The 22,210-nt window shown below is 48.3% G+C and overlaps 1 protein-coding gene across 3 annotated transcripts in view; it reads right to left on the bottom strand.

Moving 5' to 3' along the window:
• The window catches only part of RBPMS (RNA binding protein, mRNA processing factor), a 139,211-nt gene that overhangs the window by 56,611 nt on the left and 60,390 nt on the right, over positions 1–22,210 (bottom strand). For all 3 annotated transcript variants that reach the window (XR_012158424.1, XM_073340330.1, XM_073340331.1), the window contains one exon: positions 6,835–6,985. Coding sequence is in view for 2 of the 3 variants with exons in the window: in XM_073340330.1 (XP_073196431.1) it covers positions 6,835–6,985 (151 nt within the window). In the remaining variant the exon portion in view is untranslated. The remainder of the gene's footprint in view (positions 1–6,834; positions 6,986–22,210) is intronic.

The following is a 22,210-nucleotide window of genomic DNA, read 5'->3' on the forward strand; positions in this document are numbered from 1 at the left end:
ATCTAAATAGTCCCTGACAGGTGTTTATCCAACCTGTTCTTAAAAACCTCTAATGAGGGGAATTCCACAACCTCCCTTGGAAGCCTGTTCCAGCATTTAATTAGCCTTATAGTCAGAAAGTTTTTCCTAATATCTAACCTCAATCTCCCTTGCTGCAGATTATGCTCATTACTTCTCCTGCCTTCAGTGGACATGGCGACCAATTGATCACCATCCTCTTTATAGCAGCCCTTAGCATATTTTAAGACTGTTATCAGGTTCCCATTTCAGTCTCCTTTTCTCAAGATTAAACATGCCCAGTTTTTTAACCTTTCCTCACAAGTCAGGTTTTCTAAACCTTTTATCATTTTTGTTGCTCTCCTCTGGACTTTCTCCAGTTTGTCCACATCTTTCCTTAGGTGTGGCACCCTGAATTGGACACAGCACTCCAGCTGAGGCCTCACCAGTACCAAGTAGAGGGGGACAATTACCTCCTGTGCTTTACATACAACATTCCTGTTAATATGCTCCAGAATGATATCAGCCTTTTTCACAACTGCATCACATTGTTGGCTCATATTCAATCTGTGATCCACTATAAACCCCAGATCCTTTTCAGCAGTACTACTGCCTCGCTAACTATTCCCCGTTTTGGAGTTGTACATTTGATTCTTCCTTCCTAAGTTTAACACTTTGCACTTGTCTTTATTGAATTTCATCTTGTTGAATTCAGACCAATTCTCCTGGCCTCCAAAGTGCGAGCAACCCAGCTTGGGGTCATCTGCAAAGACTCTCCATTCCATTACTCAAGTCATTAATGAAAATGTTGAACCAGACCCCGGCCAGGCCCTACTAGATATGCACCCTCCAATTTGAGAGCGAGCCATTGATAACTACTTGCTGAGTATGGTTTTTCAACCAGTTGTTCATCCGCCTTATAATAATTTCATCTGCACCACATTTCTCTATTAGGAGAGTGTCATGTGGGACTATCTCAAAAGACTTACTAAAATAAAGATATAGCACATCTACGGCTTCCACCCATCCATAAACCAGTAAACCCTGTCAAAGAAGGAAATTAGGTTGGTCTGACATGATTTCCTCTTGACAAATCCATGCTGGCTATTCCTTATAACCCTATTATCCTTTAGGTGCTTGAAATGGATCGTTTAATAATTTGTTCCAGTATCTTTCCAGGTGCAAGGGGACTATTGCCCCTTACTAAAACTCAGTGGGGGTGTTTTGGTTGGCTAGTTCCCAGTACCAAAAGAAAGGGGAAGGGTCGGTGGGAAATCAGGACCCTGAGACTGGCAGTCCCCAGGGGTAATGGGGAGAGGCCAGTGCTCCAGGTCAGCCTGATTGACAGTGTGGGCAGCTAATCAGGGAGTCAGGAGGCCAGGATGGGTCCTGTCCTGTGTGTGAGCTGGAATTGCCAGGGTCAGACAGAGTGGGGCTGAGCTCGGGAGCAGAGCTGTGCCAGCCAGAGGGGCCAGAAAAGCAGCCCAGGAAGCTGGTCAGAGCTGGGAGCAGAGTCAGAGAAGCAGCCTGCAGAACAGACCCTGTGCTGGGAGCAGGGCTGCAGCCTCAGAGCCAGAGACACAGCCCAGGGAGAGCAGATCCTGTGCTGGGTGCAGGGCTGCAGCCACAGAGCCAGAGGGGCCAGAGAAGCAGCCCAGGGGGCTGGAGGCAGAGCAGCAGCATCAGTGCTGAGGCGGAGTGGAGCCGGAGCTGGAGCAGTCTGGAGCCGGGTGTGGTGAGCAAGTGGGGCGAGCTAAGGGGGGACCCTGGGCAAAGGGCCCAGCGCAGAGAGACACCCCAGCTGAGGGTCCTTGCAGGCCAGACTGGGAAGGGGATCTTAACCCGACGGGGGGCTGACGCTGGGAAGAAGGGTCCCACCGCCCAAAGCCCGGAAGTGTGTGGCCACCACCAGAGCGAGTGTCCAACCCGCAGCATCCCTGCAGCACAGCCAGGGCCGGAGCAGGAGGCCTGGGACCTACAAGGAACAGACTGTGAATTGCCCAGGCATTCCAGAGACACTGTCTGTGATGTTCCCTGCCACAGAGTGGGGTGATGTGTTTCCTTTCACCTTTCCCGTTTTTCCTTATTGTTTTTTAAATTAATTGTTGATTAAATAAGTTGCATTTAAATTGTATGTAACGATCAGTGGGTCAGGGAAGTGTCCAGTGCAGAGAGAGCACCCTGGAGTGGGGACACCCTAGCCCCTGTCCTAGGTGACCACAGCAGGGTTGGGGGTCGAGCCCCCCAGGAATCCTGGACCCAGCCTCGTCGGGGTTACGAGGACACTGCCAGACAGGAGAGTGGAAGGGGAGTCCTTAAGGGCAGGGAGGCCTCTGGGTAAAGGAAGTGGGAGCGAGGGCTCAGATCCTTTCACTAGCCCATCTCACCGGGGTCATGCAGAAGCCAGGAAAGTTCCCCACTATAACGGGACCATTCTCCCGCTTACACAGGTATCAAAGTTAGGCTGACTGGTTTATAAATCACTGGGTCTTCTTTGGCCCCCTTTTTAAAGACAGCTACAGTAAAAGCTGTTTTATCTGGCATGTTGGGGGAATGGGGGGTGCTGGTAAGTAAAAAATTCCAGTTAACTAAGAGGGAAGGAGTTTGGGTGCGGGAGGGAGTGCAGGGCACAGGCTCTGGGAGAGAATTTGGGTGCAGGAGGGAGTGCGGGGTTGGGGATTGGAGTGTGGGAGGGGGAGCAGTCAGGACATGTGGCCACTTGCGGGGAGCCGCCCAAGGTGAGCGCCCCCCAGCTCCGGCACCCCCATGCCATGCCCCAACCCACTGCCCCGAGCCCCCTCCCGCACCCAAACTCCCTCCCAGAGCCTGCACCCCCACCCCAAACCCCTGCTGGCCCCGCGCCAACCAGACTATAAACCAGAATTTCAATGAAGATCAGAAATACCCATTTATAGAGCTTTCCAGTTGGTGAAGTGCCAGATAAAACAACTTTTACTGTACTGTGTTTGCCCTTCTCCAGTCCTCTTGGACCTTACCCGTCTTCCATGAGTTCTTGAACATAATCTCTAATGGTTCTGAGGTCACTTCAGTCAGTAACTTGGAGTGAATTTCATCAGGCCCTGCAGACTTGAATACATCTAACTTATCTAAATATTCTTTAACCTATTCTTTCTTTATTCTACCTTCTGTTCCTTCCCCCTTGTTGTTAATATGAAGTGTGTTAAGTATCTGGTCACAATTAACCTTCTTTTAGTGAAGACTGAAGCAAAATTGACATTAAACGCCTCGGCCTTTTTGGTGTTGTCTGTTATTAGCTCTCCTTCCCCACTAAGTAGAGGACCTAGGCTTTCCTTTGTTTTGCCCCTAAGCTATTGAAAGAACCTCTTCTCATTGCCTTTTTTGTCCTTTGCTAGCTATTACTCATTTTGCACTTTCGTCTTTCTGATTTTGCCCCTACATACTTAAGGATGCCATGTACACATCCTTATAATTTGGCCATGTTTCCACTTTTTGTAGGATTCCTTTTCAATTTTCACTCCATAAAAGAGCTCCTGATGGAGCCATATTGGCCTTTTACCATTCTTTCTATCTTTCCTTTGCATCGGGCGTGTTTGCTGTTGTGCCTTTAATGTTGTCTCTTTGAGAAACTGCGAGCTCTCCTGAATTTCTTTTTCCCTTGGATTTTTTTCCCATGGGACCTTACCTACCGGTTCTCTGAGTTTGTCAAAGTCTGCTTTTCTGAAATCCATTGTCCTCATTCTGCTGCTCTCACTCCTTCCTTTCCTTAGAATCATAAAATCTTTCATTGCCTGATCATTTTCACCCAAATTGCCTTCTACCTTCAGCTTTGATACCAATTCCTCCATTAGTCAGAATAAATTCTAAAAGGGTCCCCCGGTTACGTCCTCCATTTTCTTCAACAAGAAGCTGTCCCTAAGATGTTCCAAGAACTTATTGGACATTTTGTGTTTTGCTGTATTCCTTTTGCAACAGACGTCTGGGAAGTTAAAGTCCCCCATCACTACCACGTTTTGTGTTTTTGTTATTTCTGTTATTTGTTCTAGAAATGCCTTATCCACCTCCTCCTTCTGACTGGGTGGTCTGAAGTAGACCCCCTACCATGATGTGGTAGGTATTTGTCTGTAGTGACTTGTATTGGCTGAGTTAGGATTTAATTTCGCTATTAAGGATGAGATTTACAAATTAAAGAGAACTAATATTCACTTGACTGAGAATATCCAAACAGGGTGTTTTTAGCTTTGCTGTTCTTTCACAGCTGTATTTGCAGAGCAGAAATGGTTTGTTGAGATGCAGAACTTAATACAATGTGAACTCTAGCCTATTTACAGAAATTCAGACAATCTATATTTATGATGGTAATGTGTACAATTGTAAAAAGACATCCATCATCTAGAAACGATGCTATTTACACTATAGAGTTAGTCTCAGTGCAGCGCGGTGATTAAGAAATACGTTTATGGACATCTCTAGCTCCCTAATGGCACTATCCTTCCACTAACAAAATGGTGTGATAAGAATGTGGAGGGCCACCAAATAATGCCATTAAACCCAAGTTATCTTTCATTCAGACTGTAACTGTAGAATAAACTGGTGTGTGATCCGGGCCTCTATCACACAGGAGCCTCGCTGCAGAGTGACTGCAGGGTAGTTCACACGCCTGTTTCAGGGTTGAGAATTTGAGCACGTTCTGGGAGCTGTTTTGAACTCCCAACCCTCCAAATTAAAAAAAAAAACCAGCTCGGTCCCACTCTTACTGCAAGGCACCAGGGCAAATTGGGACAGGGCACCCAAACACAAGGAGCCCAGCTGAGCTCATGGGCATGCTCGTCTGCGTCAGTGTGACTCCCTGGTGTGCCCAGTCCAGGTGGCACAGAGGGCACATGCTATCACCACATCAGACCATGTGACACTCAATTTGCACAGGGCTACGTGACTGCACAAGATGCTGGGGGAAGCCACACTTACACGTGAAAAGCCAGCAGGAGTGAGGAAGGGACTGCCCCCAAGAAGGGGTACGGATGGAGTTACAATCCCCTCTGAAACATCCACCGTTGGCTACTCTTGGAGACATGGTACCGAACTGGATGGTCTGTTCCAGTGCCCTGCTACCAGAATCAGAGCAGATGTGGTTTTCAACACAGATTCATAGATTCCAAGGCCAGAAGGAACCACTGTGATCATCTAGTCTGACCTCCTGTATAGCACAGGCCAGAGAACTGCCCCAAAATAATTCCCAGATCATATCTTTTAGAAAAATATCCCATCTTGATTTTAAACTTGTCAGTGATGGAGAATCCACCATGAACCTTGGTAAATTGTTCCAATGGCTAATTACTCTCACTGTTAAAAAATTATCGTATTTCCAGTCTGAATTTGTTTGGCTCCAACTTCGAGCCATTGGATCATGCTATGCCTTTCTCTGAGCCTATTATTAAATACTTGTTCTCCATATAGGTACTTATAGACTATGATCAAGTCACCCCTTAACTTTCACTTTGTAAACAGATTGAACTCCCTGAATCTATTGCTATAAGGCAGGTTTTCTGATCCTTTAATCATTTGCGTGGCCTTTCTTTCTTTTCGCCAGTTTATCAATATCCTTCTTGAATTGTGGACACCAGAGCTGGACACAGTATGCCAGCAACGGTCGCACCGGTGCCAAATACAGAGGTAAAATAACCTCTCTACTCTTACTTGAGATTCTGCTGTTTCTGCATCCAAGGACTTCCATAGTCCTTTTGACCACAGCGTCACACTGGGAGCTCATGGTTCAGCTGATTATCCACCATGTCCCCAAAATCTTTGCCAGAGTCACTGTCCCCAGGTTATAGAGTCCCCAATCCTGTGAATACGGCCTGCTCTCTTTGTTCTTAGATGTATACATCAACATTTACATCATCCAGTGTTCACTGTCATGTGTAAACATTCAGTCTGCTTCCAGGTGTGACTGTGCATCGGGGTGTAGCTATGGGTGGCCCTAGGTGGGCCACGGCCCACCCACTTGGCATCCAAGCCCACCCCCCAACCCCAGCTCTGCTCCTGCTCCAGCCCCAGCCCTGCCCAGCCGTGGAGGACACCACACGCTGGGTGCACCCCCCCCGGCCGTACCGGAGGGGGTTGGGACAGCAGCGGCGCACCTGACAAGCCTGCCACGCATGCATGCATGCCGCAGCAGGAGGTGGGCAGCCGGCCCGCCCAGTGGTGGCGATCATTAAAAAACGTAGGCCTGCCACCTCTGGGAGCCGGGCCCGGCGTTGGTCAGTGTGATGGGGATGGGAGCCATGCATGCTGGAGAGCGGCATCTCCTCCCAGAGCTGGGTGCGCACGCAGGGCCCCGTGGGACTCCTGGCCAGAGCATCCATCGCCCCCCACAAGGCCGGCTGCGTTGGAGGGAGTGGGCGGAGGCAGGCCCCCCAATGCCTCCTGTTCCCCCCGTGCCCCGCCCCCATCATTGCCCACCCACCCAAATGTCCCATGCTAGCTACGCCACTGCTGTGCATGGAAGATCCAGAGAGTACCAGTATCAGCTATATTTCCAGAAAACAAAAGCACCACCAACAAAAGAGGCCACTCTGTTGTATCTGCTGCCTAAACAGCCTGCCAGAGGCAGAAGGTCACCTCCAGATTCTGGTCTACAAACAAAGGACTTGGTCATAGACAAAACCACCTCATCTTCCAGCAAGCACGAGGGAGGCGCATTTCATTCACGTCTAACATTGCTTTGCAGAGACACCAAACTAACGCAGTCGTTTCTCCTCTTTCGGGTTGTCTAAGTCGCAGAGCACCACAGGATCCAGCTCCTTGGCCATCTCTACCCGCTGTTCAATTAAGAAGACCATAAAACCAAACACTTACATTGCTCCCTGGTAATGAACTGAGGTACAGTGCTGGGGAGAGGAGTGCTCGGGTTCGGGGTTCCCACTAGCTTGCTCTTGGCCATCTTGGTGTTTGCCTTGGCGAATTCTAGTCGTAGCGTTTGTGGAATTTCGGGGTCAAAGCGAATTCCCTTTGTCAAAGCAAGAGAACAGAGCGTGTCAATTATCTGTACAGCCAACATTGAAAACTACTGAATGAAATCAGCACTATGTGCAAGCCCCGAACACCAGGCGGAGAGCCCGCTGTGGCTTGGGTCACCAGCACCTCAAGCGCATTGCTCGACAAGCCAAACAAAGCGAACTCAGATCACACTGTGATGGACACAGTTCTCCACACTTTTGACTCTGTGATCCCACAGTGAGATCCTTGCTGGCAGGCCCCAGCACTTGCGTAGGGCTCCAGGGGCCACTAGGGTCTTGGTGCATGGATCTGATTGCAGGATAAGGGCCTCCACCACTTTGTACACAGAAAAAACATACCAAAATTCCAGTTTTAAAGCTGAATCCGATGACTTGCTTTTAAAGCAAATTCTTATTTTTATTGAATCGGCCGATAAAACATGCACCAATAAGGGCTTTGTTTTCCTTAATTTGTTCACAAATAACAGAACTTGCCTTCATCTGGCTCATAGATCACTATGGAATTGGAATTGCAATCGCTGTGATCATAATGTAGTTCACAAGGCAGACAACATCTCACACGCACCAGCCTTCGAAGGCTGGCGCCCTCAGGCCGCGGATGGCCAAACTCAGAGAGCATTATGCAGTTACATGGCAGTGTTCATGACACATGGTTGTGAGTTGATCTCTGGACTCCAGTTATCTTTAACTCCACTGCAAAGTGATAATGGAGCCTCCCAGAGGCTTGGGGAAGAAAGGGCTGGATGGCCACACATGAGCTACAGGGCAGCAATCCTAAAATCAGGGGAAGGGAGAGCAGCTGAAAGGCTCAGAGTCTACATGGAGGAAGGGATTGTTTGGGATTTGTATTTTGAGAAGGCTGGGGCAGGGGATGAGGAACCTTACAGGAATATTTTTAAAGTTAAAAATAGGGAGAAATGTTCATGTTTAACTCAGGCTGGGCTCCCAAGCTCCAGAATTAAACCCAATCAGGGTCCAAAAAGGCAAGGAGGAGGGGACAAATAAAGGAAAAGAGAAACACTTGCCCCGCAGGACCGGCCAGTCTCAATAATGTCCTAGCTTTCAACTGTTACACTTCTTAGAGTCAGGGCAGATGGCCTGGGGAGCTGGAAATGACTTTCCCCTGAAGGCAGCGAAGAGCACAGCCCCAAACTGGAATTAGAAGCACGCCGAACTAGCTAAGAACCAGGTCTGGACTTGGGGGCTCAGGGCACATCTAGCTGAAATGTTCTTTAGAGACAGTGATGATGCACAGCTACAAAATGGCTCTGTTATATAGGACCCACCTGATGAGAAGCTTCTCTGAATCTCCAGCTAAACGGAACTGAACATCTTATTAGAACAGGCTTGCTTGTGAGATCTCCAGAACTTCCTGTTTTTATGCATGGGCCAAAAATACCCACCACAACAGCCTTTCCCCTGGAATTTTGGCACTTTCACTTCTAGGTCCACCCAGGAGTTGAAGGAGGGGCTTGTAGTCAAGGCATGGGAGTGGGGCTCAGGAGATGTGTGTTCAGTTCGCAGTTCCCAGCTCTGCCACAGAGGCGGTGTGATCCCGGGCAAGTCACTTCCTGTAACCTTTTCAGAAGGAACGTACAGAGTGGAGACTTGTGATGAGACTTGGAGTCACTCTTAAAAGTCACTGAGGTGCTTTGGGACCTTTTGTGTATAGTGTCTCCACACCTCAGTTCCCATCTGTAAAATGGGGAGAATGAGCCTCCCTTTCTCACCCATCTCATTTGTCTGTCTAGACGGTAAGTTCTTTGCTCAGGGACATGATACAGCCCCTTGCACAATGGGGCCATACCCTTGGTAGAGAGCACTAAATATGGTGGTAGAGAGCACTAAATATTACAATGAATAACTGAGGTGTAGAAAGAACGAGGAGTACCTGTGGCACCTTAGAGACTAACAAATTTATTTGAGCATGAGCTTTCGTGGGCTAAAACGACTTCATCGGATGCATACAGTGGAAAATACAGTCAGAAGATATATATATATACACAGAGAACATGAAACAATGGGGGTTGCCATACACACTATAATGAGAGTGATCAATTAAGGTGAGCTAGTATCAGCAGGAGAAAAAAACCTTTTGTAGTGATAATCAGGATGAGGTGTAGAAGTATGTGGAACCAACCAACCACAACGGTAGCTTTGTTTAATTGCCGGCTTGCGTGTGGGGGAGGGATAAGGGGTTCTGGCCCTGCCCAGGCTGTCATGTCCATTGCTAGCAGTGACCAAAAGCCGTGACCTCCGACAGCTCTTTGATGTCCGGTGTCAGGAGAGCCAATCCTCTCTCCACTGCTCAACAGACGTGTCCACAGCCCAGGCCTCCCAGACAACTGGCATTAACTGGCTCTCATGTCATCACTGCAGAGAAACTGAGGACAGAGCAGACATGGAGGTGGAACTGCCCTGAGAGGGAGATGGAGGCGGAGAAAAGCTTCCACTGCTGGCCTGCCCTGGATAAATAAAACCCTGTAGTCTCCAGAGCTACGATTCTGGCATCGTCTACAAGCACTGCAATTCTTCAGCAAGAGGACGGCGTGCGGCTGGGGGACATTTCAGTTGATTGTGTGTTTATTCTTACTTTTACTGCTATTAGAGGGTAATGACCACTATGTCCAGCAGGAGAGAGGGCAGGCAAGCCGCTCCTTAGACACTGTGACACAGGCACTGGGATGCTCATGACTCTCACAACGCTTGATGTTTTTCTTACAGCCCCAGCCACCGGGGTCAGGTTGTTAGTCGAGACTCACACCTTTCACGAAGAAAAGGGACTTTCTGGGGCAAGCTGGAGAGTGTGACGCCCCCTCCCCCAATGCTCCCACATGAGAAAACAAACAAAGAGAACTTCACTTTTAGTACTTTGTAAAATCGCTTAGTTTTTAAGCCAGTCTCAGGATCGTTTGGCACCTTGCTCGTGAGTTTTGAACACTCGGGGTTGGCAATATTGCAGAGTAGGAGCTAGCTGATAAAGGCCAAATCTGGTTTTGAAACATGGCAGCAGATCCTCCGCTGGTGTAAATGATCAGGACTCCATTGAAGAAGGATCTGCCTGGGGGTGTGTATGGTCTCCATTCCTATGCGGTCTCTAGTAGCAGACCTGTGCTTATGTGGGATAGAAACAGGCCCTTGTTTTGATGACCCGACTCCACCCGGCTGGGGTGGGGGCACGACCTCACCAGAGTGCTGCGGCCTCTCAAACCCGTAACTTGCAGGATCAGCGGGGACATCTCAAAGCCCCTTCTCTTCTCAGATTGTCTGACAGACTGAGGAAGAAGGGGCTTTCCCACACAAACCCACACTTTTTTTAATCGCCTTCCTAAGGAATCTGCCGCCCCTGCAAGTCCATGCGGCTTTGGCAGAGTGAGAAACTTTCAGTAAAATGCCAAGTCGCAGCCCCACAGCAAAGCAAGGCTCTCTCTTTAGAGGAGAAAAGAACAAATGGGTGGGCGGGGGGGCAGGGGAACAGTCAGCTGGGTGAGTGGCTAATTCTGCTACAGCTGGATGGAAAGATGCTCCTAGGGGTACAGAACTGTCACAACAACTAGCCAACTGGGCCAGTACTGCATGCCAGCCCCAGGAAGGGCACGGAGAGAGCAGAAGACACAATACTGATGCGGTGACGGTGCAGTGCAGATGACAGCTGCTTTGCTTTAGCAAAACTCACAGGAGTAACCTCTAGGATTTGGCGGTCCTAGGGCGATGCTGACATTGGGGGCCCTCACCCAGAGAAGGTATATGCACTCTGCGTCCCTGTTATCTTCCAAACCAACCCAATGCTTCCTACTATGGAACTCTTGAACATCTGTCTCTGAAGTAGAATGGCAGCCCCAGGCTCCTCTTGCACATAAACTGCTGGGGAGTCAGTACATCCACGACATTAGGAGTGGGGGGAGGGACACACCTGGTAAAACTGGGGGCACACTAAGTTGCCAGAAGCTCGAGGCCCTACCCAAGTTTGCATAAATGAAACCATTTGCATGTATGAAAGAGCAGCTGCTGAGACAACTCCTGCAAAACTCCATCTTGCTGCTACTGGCTGGGCTTCTCCGAGCAAGACAGAACACTGCATGCGGGGCTTGTGTTTCTGTGGACCACTTCTTTATTAAAGGGGAAGGTGGCTAGGGCTCACATTGCAGAATCTATGGGTCACATTGCCTCTAGGCTGCTGCTGGGTCACCTCCTGCTACCATCGTTTTCATCTGAACGCTACACAACAGGATATAATGGGTCTCACCTTCAAAAAGTTAGAAATGAAATTGTGCATACAAATCGCCTTTTTGTTTGTGTGAATAGTCAGCTATGCAGCTGGTTGGCGACATCCACACACGAACAAACGCGCCATAATGGTGAGCATCCACACAGATTACACGTAAAATCTTTGTGTGCACAATGGTGCATCTAAATTACGGCAGCAGTCAATCCAGATCTTACTAAAGCTGGGACTGACCGTCACACAGAGAAAGTGCCAAACTAAATTCCCCAGGACACTGAGCCGTTTAGCAAAAACACCACCAGATTTTTCATTCCAAATTAAAGTTCCAACATCCTTTAAAGCCTGCAAAGTTTAAATGACCTAATTTGTTTGGCAGCAAATTCTGAGACCATAGGCTTAGAGCAAGTCACATTCCTCTAACATCTTTAGCATCAGCACCATATTTGGCAGTCAGTATCCCGCTGCACTGAGCCCTTATCCTCAGGGATTAGCAGAGCCAAAAATATTTTAAATTTAAAAAGACGACAAGGAAAAATAGGGAAAGAAATTAGAGAATGGACTGTTTGCTGTTATCCCTGCCTGATGAGATTACTCAGGGGGCTCAATGATTTCACCCAGAATGGCATCGTAATGAGATTAATTCTGTACAGACAGAGGGGAGCTGGGCTTGTTGAAATCAACTTTTTTTCATGGGAAAAAGCAGGCTGTAAATGAGTAATTTGCTAACTGTGAGATCAGAAAATGGCTTCCTTCTAGGCAAGTCCACTGCTTCCTGAGTCCCGAAGGGACTAGGGACTGCAATCATTAGGTCCAGATTGCCAGAACGAGATCTGTGCAAAACTTTTGTCGCAAAGCACAAAACGAAGCAAAACTCCCCTGTTCTAAAGTTTCACTACAAGGTTTAAGGAAAGAGTCACGTAAGTGCACAAACCTGGACCCATTTTGGTTTGGTTCTGATGCAAATCCACATGAAACTCAGCTGCTTCGTCTGGTTTGAGTTTGAGTTTTTGGGCCTTGTTGTCAAACCTGGAATTTAAAGGGTTAGACTCTGGGTGCAAACCCAAATGAATCAAAGCAGAGGCAAAAGCTAACTCTGCAAAGGGGAGCTGCTGGGTTTTCGATCAAGTTCAAATCGAGGGGGTGGGGTTCCCAACAAAATCAAGTGAAAATCAATGAAAGTGAAAAATGAATGAAGTGAAGTGAAAATCAATGAAATCAAGGGGGTGGGGTTCCCAACAATTGGTGTCATACAGCCCAGGCCACTGGCGTGTGAGGGAAAAGCAGACAACTGATCGCATGGGACCGGAGACCACACTGAGCCTGGCTGTAAAAGGGCAGAGCTGTGCTGAGGCCAGTGGAATTGCACTTACTTGCCCCAGGGCTGAATCACAGCCCAGTTCTAGAGGGACTCTGTCCGCATGCCTTTGCCCTTCTCCCTGCCAGGGAGAATGGCCAGTACAGTTTAAAGAACAGGAGTACTTGTGGCACCTTAGAGACTAACAAATTTATTTGAGCATAAGCTTTCATAAGTTTCCATGGGCTACAGCCCACTTCATCGGATGCATAAAATGGAACATATAGTAAGAAGATACATATATACATACAGAGAAGGTGGAAGTTGCCATACAAACTGTAAGAGGCTAATTAAGATGAGCTATTATCAGCAGGAGAAAAAAACTTTTGTAGTGATAATCAAGATGGCCCATTTAGACAGTTGACAAGAAGGTGTGAGGATATGTAACATGGGGAATGACCCAGCCACTCCCAGTCTCTATTCAAACCCAAGTTAATGGTGTCTAGTTTGCATATTTATTCAAGCTCAGCAGTTTCTCCTTGGAGTCTGTTTTTGAAGTTTTTCTGTTGCAAAATTGCCACCCTTAAATCTTTTATTGTAGCCCACGAAAGCTTATGCTCTAATAAATGTGTTAGTCTCTAAGGTGCCACAAGTCCTCCTTTTCTTTTTTGCGGATACAGACTAACACGGCTGTTACTCTGAAACCTAAAGGAGTACTTGTGGCACCTTAGAGACTAACCAATTTATTTGAGCATAAGCTTTCATGAGCTACAGCTCACTTCATGGCACACAGTGGTGTTGAGGTTGGGTTTTCCATTTGGGATGGCATTTCAATGGGTTTATGCAGGGGTTTTTCACATCATTCAGAGTGTACCCAGCGTATCAATTTATGGCCCATCCCATTCGATTCAAGAACAAGGGGCCTCATGACTGACTGGAAAGATATCAAATTAACATGGCCCACATTAAAGGGATTAAAAACTGTCTTAACGGATAGGTCTCAAAATGTGATTGTAAACAGAGAATCGTTACCAAGCGGGTGTGTTTCCAGTGAGGTCCTGCAGGGATTGGTTCTTGGCCCTACACTATTCAACATTTTTATCAGTGACCTGGAAGAAAACATAAAATCATCACTGATCAAGTTTGCAGATGACACAAAAATTGGGGGAGTGGTAAATAATGAAGAGGACAGGTCACTGGTTTGCTTGGTAAACTGGGCACATGCAAACGATATGTGATTTAATATAGCTAAACGTCAATGTATACATCTAGGAACAAAGAATGGAGGCCATCCTTACGTGATGGGGGACTCTATCCTGGGAATCAGTGACTCTGAAAAAGATTTGGGAGTGGTAGCGGATAATCAGCTGAACACTAACTCCTGATGTGATGCTGTGACCAAAAGGGCGAATGCGATCCTGGGATGCATCAACAGGGGATTCTTGAGTCGGAGCAAAGGGGTTATTCTACCTCTGTATTTGGCATTGATGCGGCTGCTGCTGGATACTATGTGACCCCCTTGGGGGTTAGTGAGCATGGCTAGACTCAGTACTGGGCATCTTGGAACCACTGGACCCAAAGGTCCTCAAGTTGCATGTAAGCCTGTTTTACTGCTCCCTCATCTTCCCCCCTGGTACTTTGCTCCATCCCTCTGTAAACACATATTTCCCTTTCTATTTTCACTGTACTGTTCTGGTGGGGGTGTGGGGGAGTGTTTACTCCAGGGGGGTTGGAACTGGTGCCCCTGGTGGGGGAGAGGGGGAGTTTCCCTGCTTCATTCCTGCACATCTTTTCTTGGCCAGAGCCACCCGCAGAGCGGACTCATCTTGGCCACAAGTCTGCTTTAGTTACACCTGTGTCCAGCTCTGGCACCCACAATTCAAGAAGGCTGTTGATAAATTGGAGAGGTCAGAGAGAAGCCACAAGAATGATTGAAGGATTAGAAAACAGTGAGAGGTTCACGGAGTTCCATCTACTTAGCTTCACAAAGAGAAGGTTAAGGGGGAGACTTGGTTACAGTCTATAAGTATCTACATGGGGAAAATATTTACTAATGGGCTCTTCTTCAGTCTAGCAGAGAAAGGTCTAACATGATCCAAAGGCGGGAAGTAGAAGCTAGACAAATTCAGACTGGAAATCCAGCATAAATGTTTATGGTGAGAGTAATTAACCTTTGGAACAACTTACCAAAGGTCGTGGTGGATTCTCCAGCACTGACCATTTATAAATCGAGATGGGATGTGTTTCTAACAGATCTGCTCTAGGAATTATTTTGCTGAAGTTCTCTGGTCTGTGTTATACCCAGGGTCAGACTAGATGATCGCAATGGTTCCTTCTGGCCTCCGCATGTTTAGAGCAAATAAAAGGGATAGTGATGGCTGCGTAGAATGCACTGCTATAGGATCCAGCAGCCAATCCTGGTGTTGGATTTTAAAAGGGGCTAGATAAATCCTTCCCCACTTATAACATTTATATTTATGCTAAAGGCTGAGGCAGGCAAACCCTGCTGGTTTGGGTCTCTGCTGAGCCTTGCCCGTACCGCATCTGTTGTACAACTGACCCAATGCATTATGGGTTACCGAGGTGTTTGCTCCTTCCTCTGAAGCATCGGGCATAGGCCACTGATAGACAAGATTAGGGTGCACAGCCAGCCTTTTAAAGTGAAAGGCCAGGATCTCTGGGAAGGGGAATGTAAAGGGGAATTTTGGTGATGTGGGGGAAGGGGTGCATGTAGGGGATTGTTTTGTTAGCTGCCCAGCACCCCCAGCACTGCCTGGGGTCAGTGTCCCTGGCTCCCCAGGGATCTGGTTCTGTGTGCTGGGAACCGGCTGGCTCAGATCCCACAGGGATGGGTGTGGCTAGACTAGAGAGACGGGGTGGGAGAGGCACCTCATGAGTTACTGGATGCTTTGCAGGAGATGGGACAGGGTGGAACCATGTGACAGTTCTTACCGGGCATGAGCAGTGGTGGTGAGGGAGGTTATAACACATACACTTGGCCAATCAGCTACCCACTCCAGTGACCCAGCTGGCTGGAGACTCTGCCAGGTGGCAGAGGCTGCTGAGTAACAGTGACAGGGATGTCCAGGACAGGACAGATCAACAGTTCCATTTGCTAGGACAGAGGAGTTGAGACTCTGGTAGGGTGACCAGATCACAAGAGTAAAATATCAGTACACAATGTGGGGGCGGGGGAGAGGGGAGCCCCCACCGCAACCATGGGGGAGGGAGGTGCACAGCCTGAAGAAGCTGCAAGGGGGGCGCACAGCCCTGGCTCCAGTCCCAGCTGCAAGTTGGGGGTGCATGGCCCCAGTCCCCACCACATGCCATGGGTCGGGGCTGCATGGCCCTGGCTGCAGCCCCCGCTGTATGCTGTGGGTCGGGTAGCCCACGGCCCCAGCTCCAGCCCCAGCCACAGGTCAGGGGCGCATGGCCCTGGCCCCCACTGCAAGGGGGGTCTCAGAGCTGGGGCAGTGAGTTGGGGCACAGGAGTGGGGGTTCAAGGTGCTAACTCTGGGAGGGAGTTTGGGTGCAGGAGGAGGTTCAGGGCTGGGGCAGAGGCTTGGAGTGTGGGGAGGGGATTCTGGGTGGCGCCTACTTCAGGTGGCTCCCTGGATGTAGCAGCATTTCCCTCTGGGTCCTAGGCAGAGGTGCGGCTAGGCGGCCCTGCGCACTGCCTCATTGGCAGGTGCCACCTCCACAGCTCCCATTGGCCAGAAGCTGCAGAGCCGGCGCTCAAGGCAGGGGTAGCATGCAGAGCCCCCCTGGCCGTCCCTGTGCCTAGGACCCAGAAGGAGATGTCGCCACTTCTGGGGAGCTGTGCGGAGAAGGCCAGGTAGGGAGCCTGCCAGCCCCGTACCAACTGGAGGCCTGGCAACAACCCTACAATATTGGGAGCAATGGCACCAAATTGTACATTGGTCTGGACGCAGGACAGAGAGTTCGATATCGAGACGTCTGGTCACCCTAGATTCTGGCAGACATGGCATCTCACCCTCTCCCTGTCAGGCTGTAATGCATGGTACCAAAGCAAATGGTGGAAGGAGACCAAACTTCACGTTTCAGGGTTGAAGCCAATCTCTCATATGTCAGAGTTTGGATAAGACCCTCATGAAAGAGCAGACCGCTCACCACCCCACCCACCACCTGCCCACTGCAGGGTTTTTTTGCACCTTCCTCAGAAGTATCTGGTGCTACCACTGTCTGAGGATACTGGGCTAAATGGGACCTCAAGTGTGATCCCAAGTGGCAGTTTCCACGGCCCTATGTTCTCTTTCAGTGAAAGAACCCCGGAGCGCTGGATGGGATGGGACACTTACCAGAGAATAATCTCCCGTCCCCACTTTCTGCTGCAATGTTACAAAAGTTGCCCAGTTACAAACACAACAAAGCACGGAACGGCTAACCCTGCATTCCAAGGGGGTTTTTCTTACCTACATGGACAAGCCTTGGCATTGTCTACTTTTACCTCATCTCATATGGCACAATGCCCGTGGAAGTCAGTGCCGCCGGCAGGAAGTTCAGAGCTCCGCTGACATTTTTCACACATTTTTTCATACCTCTAAAGCTCTCCCACAGCTTTAACCCCTGTTCTGCCAATAGAAGAAGTGTGTGAAATGAGCCCCTCGCTCACTAATGCACAAGACTAATCCTAATTGAGACGAAGCTTTAAGTGATTTAAGAGGAGAAAGGTCTATGAGATGGTTGGATAATTTTATGACCAATAATATTTGTACTTAAACATGCTAAGATGGGAGCCATCTAATCTCATGCTTCAGGGCTCATGCATGAGTCTCATGCTTCAGGGCACCATTTCATACTATACATCAGGGCATCGGCTGATCACTATAAGGGTCAGGAAGGAAACTCTACCCCCAACTCCCTTTATCCAGCACTGTAAGTATGGGCAAATATGGCTTTCGGAGGCTAGAACCCTTTCAGCGTGAGAGAGAAGACTGTTTTCTGAATATCTTCTCTACATATAGAAAGGGACCACGGTCACCAGAAACACTTTGAGAGAAAAGAAAACAGAGATTTAAAAAAAGCCCCACGGGTGAGCTGTCGAGCTAACAGCTTAGGCTGGAGTGAGGTTCCTCCTGGAGAATGGATGCAGAGCTGCCAAGTCTCATTCATCTCCAGGACTTTTAGGGCAGTTCTAAAAGCTTCTCTCTCTCCCGAAGAAGGACTTGAAGTTCGCTTCAGGGAGATCAGCCTCCCTCAGCCTGCCCCAGCCTGACAGACAGAGGTGGTTTATGGATCCTATTGCATTTTTAAAAAGGCAAGCCACCACTTTCAGAGACAAGCCACGGAAATACACAGTCTGACTAACAGCAGCATTGCATGCTCTCCTGGGGTCCAGAACCCGGCTCCCATTTCCTGAAACTGCTAGCCACAGCCACTGCTGTGTTCCAGGGGCTGGGCGCAGCTCAGCCTCCACCGAGAGGTATGCAAACAGGCTTCCGGCTTCCCTTGAGCCCTTGCAACCATTCTGAATCTTTCTGTAGAAACTCAAGACCTTTTCTCCATAGCCCCAGATATCTGCCCCCAGGAGAGAATGGGTCTTACACTCTGCTGGGTAGAAGTTAATCTTTCAGCAGCTGGTGAAACAAAGCAGTGAAGCCACTGTGAGAAAAAGAGCTGGGGAGGTGGGCGGAAGAGGGTTAAAAAGGAAACGCCCCAGTGTCTAGCTGAGGCGGGAGCTGGGATGATGGTGGGCTTGCTGTGTGATGCTCGGAGAGAACAAAGGTGATGGTGGAAGCCTTGGGGGAATAATAGGTTGAGGCAGTAGACACCAGCCTCCACCAAGAGGGCTTCCTTGCCTTTTGTTATTCAAGCGTGCAACAGGGAGGGCATCCTCCTGGCTCCCCAGCTGCTCCTGGATGTTGTGGATCTTGCCTGAGCTCTCCTGGCCTTTCCTGCACTCAGCTAATGCAGAGCAGGGCATGCTTAGTGTGTGGCTCACAGGGTGCCTGTTACCTGTGCTCCACCAACCGCACTGGCCTCGGGGCTTGTTTCAAGGCACTGGCTGAGTTGAGCCTGTAGGGCTCTGGGGCTCTGGCTAACCTGCCACCATCTTCCTCTCCGAGCAGGACACGGGACCAGCACTGCCAAATATCCTCCTCCTGCTGTAAATCTCACGATGCAGGACAGCCCAGGGACATCTAAACCCTTTGGCTAACTGAGCACTCAGGTAACCGGAAACGCTAGTTTGAGCTGTAGTTTTACTGGGATAGAAATACAGGGAATAATTCTTATGTTTGTGAAATATTCTTTAATAAAGTACAAAGTAAAAGAACCAAATTACTGAGTTTATTAAAACACAAATGTTGTAAGCCTGAGCAACTTAGCTTCATGGGGGCCCCTGTAGCATGGGGCCTGTCAAGGTTCCTTCCCCACTCTGAACTCTAGGGTACAGATGTGGGGACCTGCATGAAAACCCCCTAAGCTTATTCTTACCAGCTTAGGTTAAAACTTCCCCAAGGTATAAACTATTTTACCTTTTGCCCTTGGACTTTATTGCTGCCACCACCAAGCGTCTAACAAATATATAACAGGGAAAAAGACCGCTTGGAAATGTCTTTCCCCGCAAAATCCACCCCAAACCCTACACCCCCTTTTCTGGGGAAGGCTTGATAAAAATCCTCACCAATTTGCATAGGTGAACACAGACCCAAACCCTTGGATCTTAAGAACAAGGAAAAAGCAATCAGGTTCTTAAAAGAAGAATTTTAATTGAAGAAAAAGTAAAAGAATCACCTCTGTAAAATCAGGATGGTAAATACTCTACAGGGTAATCAGATTCAAAACATAGAGAATCCCTCTAGGCAAAACCTTAAGTTACAAAAAGACACAAAAACAGGAATATATATTCCATTCAGCACAACTTATTTTATCAGCCATTGAAACAAATCAGAATCTAACGCATATCTAGCTAGATAAATTACTAAGTTCTAAGACTCCATTCCTGTTCTGTTCCTGGCAAAAGCATCACACAGACAGACAGAGCCTTTGTTTCTCCCCTCTCCAGCTTTGAAAGTATCTTGTCTCCTCATTGGTCCTTTTGGTCAGGTGCCAGCGAGGTTATCCTAGCTTCTTAACCCTTTACAGGTGAAAGGGTTTTTCCTCTGGCCAGGAGGGATTTTAAAGGTGTTTACCCTTCCCTTTAGATTCATGACAGGGCCCCAGGTAATTGCCCTGCTTGCTACCCCTTAACGTCAGCCCTGGCTTTTATATGCAGAAAACCAGTTGTTGTGGTACAGGTGGGCCATGGAGATTTTTATAGCATATTGGGGGGGCCTCAGCAAGCAAAAGGTTGAGAACCCCTGCTCTATACAACTAGAAACCCATTGATTGGCATGCCAAGAGACTAACTGGGAAGTTATTCGTGGTGATTAACTTACAAAAGGCAACATGGGGGATGCACTGTAGATACGGATAACTAGGATTTGGGGATAAAGGGAGTTTGGGTAACAAAATTATGCCATATTTGGTATTATTTTTAAAGCTCCTGCTCCTGAAGTCAGGTGATTCAGTGAGAATCTCAGTTTCTATTTTTAAAAAGGTACGTTTCCAGCCCTCATAGATGCAGAGAAAAACTAGAAAATCTGACCACCTAAAGGCTCAAATGCCAGAAGGTCAATAAAAAGAACTTCATATTGATTCTTTTTAAAAATCTCATTTTTTAAAGTCAATCTCATAATTTTGGGGTGGGTCTGACTCATGCTTTTGGAACCACACACAGTATCCAGATGAGTCCATACCACTGATTTCTATCATGGCATTATAATATTATCCGTAGTAGTATTCTTCCCATACAAACATCTTGTTTGCTCTTTTGACTGCAGCTGCCCATTGAGCAGAGGTCTCCATTGAGCGGTCTCCCCTTCCCTGAGTTGATACAGTTAATTGAGACCCCTGTAAGGTCTCTGAGCAACACAGCACCCCTCCCCGCACTGTGCTTTACTTTGCATGTATCAGCAGTGAGCTGCATCTCCCATCATGATGCCGTCACTCCCTTAGCATGATTCAATCCCTCTCGAGTTCCCCACACTCCTCTCTGGACTCAACTAACCACAACAACTGAGGGTGATAGGGCGTGAAGGGCTGTGACTGTGAACCACGATTCATGGACAAGAGGTTTTTGTAAACCTTTAAAGCTAAAGCTTCTGTGTTCTGCACCTGGGATGGAAATCCCTTTAGAAATGGTAACCTTAGCTAGAGAAGGGTGGGGGGAAGCTTCTTTGTTTGGTCTGTGGGTTTTTGGGGTGTGGAAAGTTTATGAGCCTTTTAGAAAGTTCAAGTGTTTGTTTATACCCCTGGTGCTGAGTTTCCTCTCCTGGAGAGATGCCCGCGTACCTCCTGTTAGCACTGCAAGGCAGCACACTCTCTGCAGAGGAGAAAGGACCCATTTTGAAGCACTTGGAGAACAGGAAGGTGATCAGGAACAGTCAACACGGATTCACTAAGGGCAAGTCATGCCTGACCAACCTGATTGCCTTCTATGATGAGATAACTGGCTCTGTGGATATGGGGAAAGCGGTAGACGTGATATACCTTGACTTTAGCAAAGCTTTTGATAGGGTCTCCCACAGTATTCTTGCCAGCAAGTTAAAGAAATATGGATTAGATGATTGGACTATAAGGTGGATAGAAAGCTGGCTAGATCGTCGGGCTCGACAGGTAGCGATCAACAGCTCAATGTCTAGTTCGCAGCCGGGTATCAAGCGGAGTGCTCCAGGGGTCAGTCCTGGGACCGCTTTTGTTCAACATCTTCATTAATGATCTGGATGATGGGATGGGTTGCACCCTCAGCAAGCTCGTGGATGACACAAAGCTGGGGGCAGAGGTAGATATGCTGGAGGGTAGGGAGAGGGTTCAGAATGACCTAGACAAATTAGAGGATTGGGCCAAAAGAAATCTGATGAGGCTCAACAAGGACAAGTGCAGAGTACTGCACTTAGGATGGAAGAATCCCATGCACCACTACAGACTAGGGACCAACTGGCTAAGCAGCAGTTCTGTAGAAAAGGACCTGGGGATTACAGTGGACGAGAAGCTGGATATGAGCTAACAGTGTGCCCTTGTTGCCAAGAAGGCTAACAGCATTTTGGGCTGCATTAGTAGGAGCATTGCCAGCAGATCGAGGGACGTGATCATTTCCCTCTATTCGGCACTGGTGAGGCCACATCTGGAGTATTGCGTCCAGTTTTGGTCCCCCCACTACAGAAGGGATGTGGACAAATTGGACAGAGTCCAGCAGAGGGCAACAAAAATGGTTAGGAGGCTGGGGCACATGACTTATGAGGAGAGGCTGAGGGAACTGGGCTTATTTAGTCTGCAGGAGAGAAAAGTGAGGGAGGATTTGATAGCAGCCTTCAACTACCTAAAGGGGGGTTCCACAGAGGATGGAGCTCGGCTGTTCTCAGCGGTGGCAGATGACAGAACAAGGAGCAATGGTCTCAAGTTGCAGTGGGGGAGGTTTAGGTTGGATATTAGGAAAAACTATTTCACTAAGAGAGTGGTGAAGCACTGGAATGGGTTCCCTAGGGAGGTGATGGAATCTCCTTCCTTAGAGGTTTTTAAGGTCAGGCTTGACAAAGCCCTGGCTGGGATGATTTAGTTGGGGATTGGTCCTGCTTTGAGCAGGGGGTTGTACTAGATGAACTCCTGAGGTCCCTTCCAATGCTGATCTTCTAT

The sequence above is a fragment of the Lepidochelys kempii genome, chromosome 4, assembly GCF_965140265.1.
Source record: "Lepidochelys kempii isolate rLepKem1 chromosome 4, rLepKem1.hap2, whole genome shotgun sequence".
Classification (NCBI taxonomy): domain Eukaryota; kingdom Metazoa; phylum Chordata; order Testudines; family Cheloniidae; genus Lepidochelys; species Lepidochelys kempii.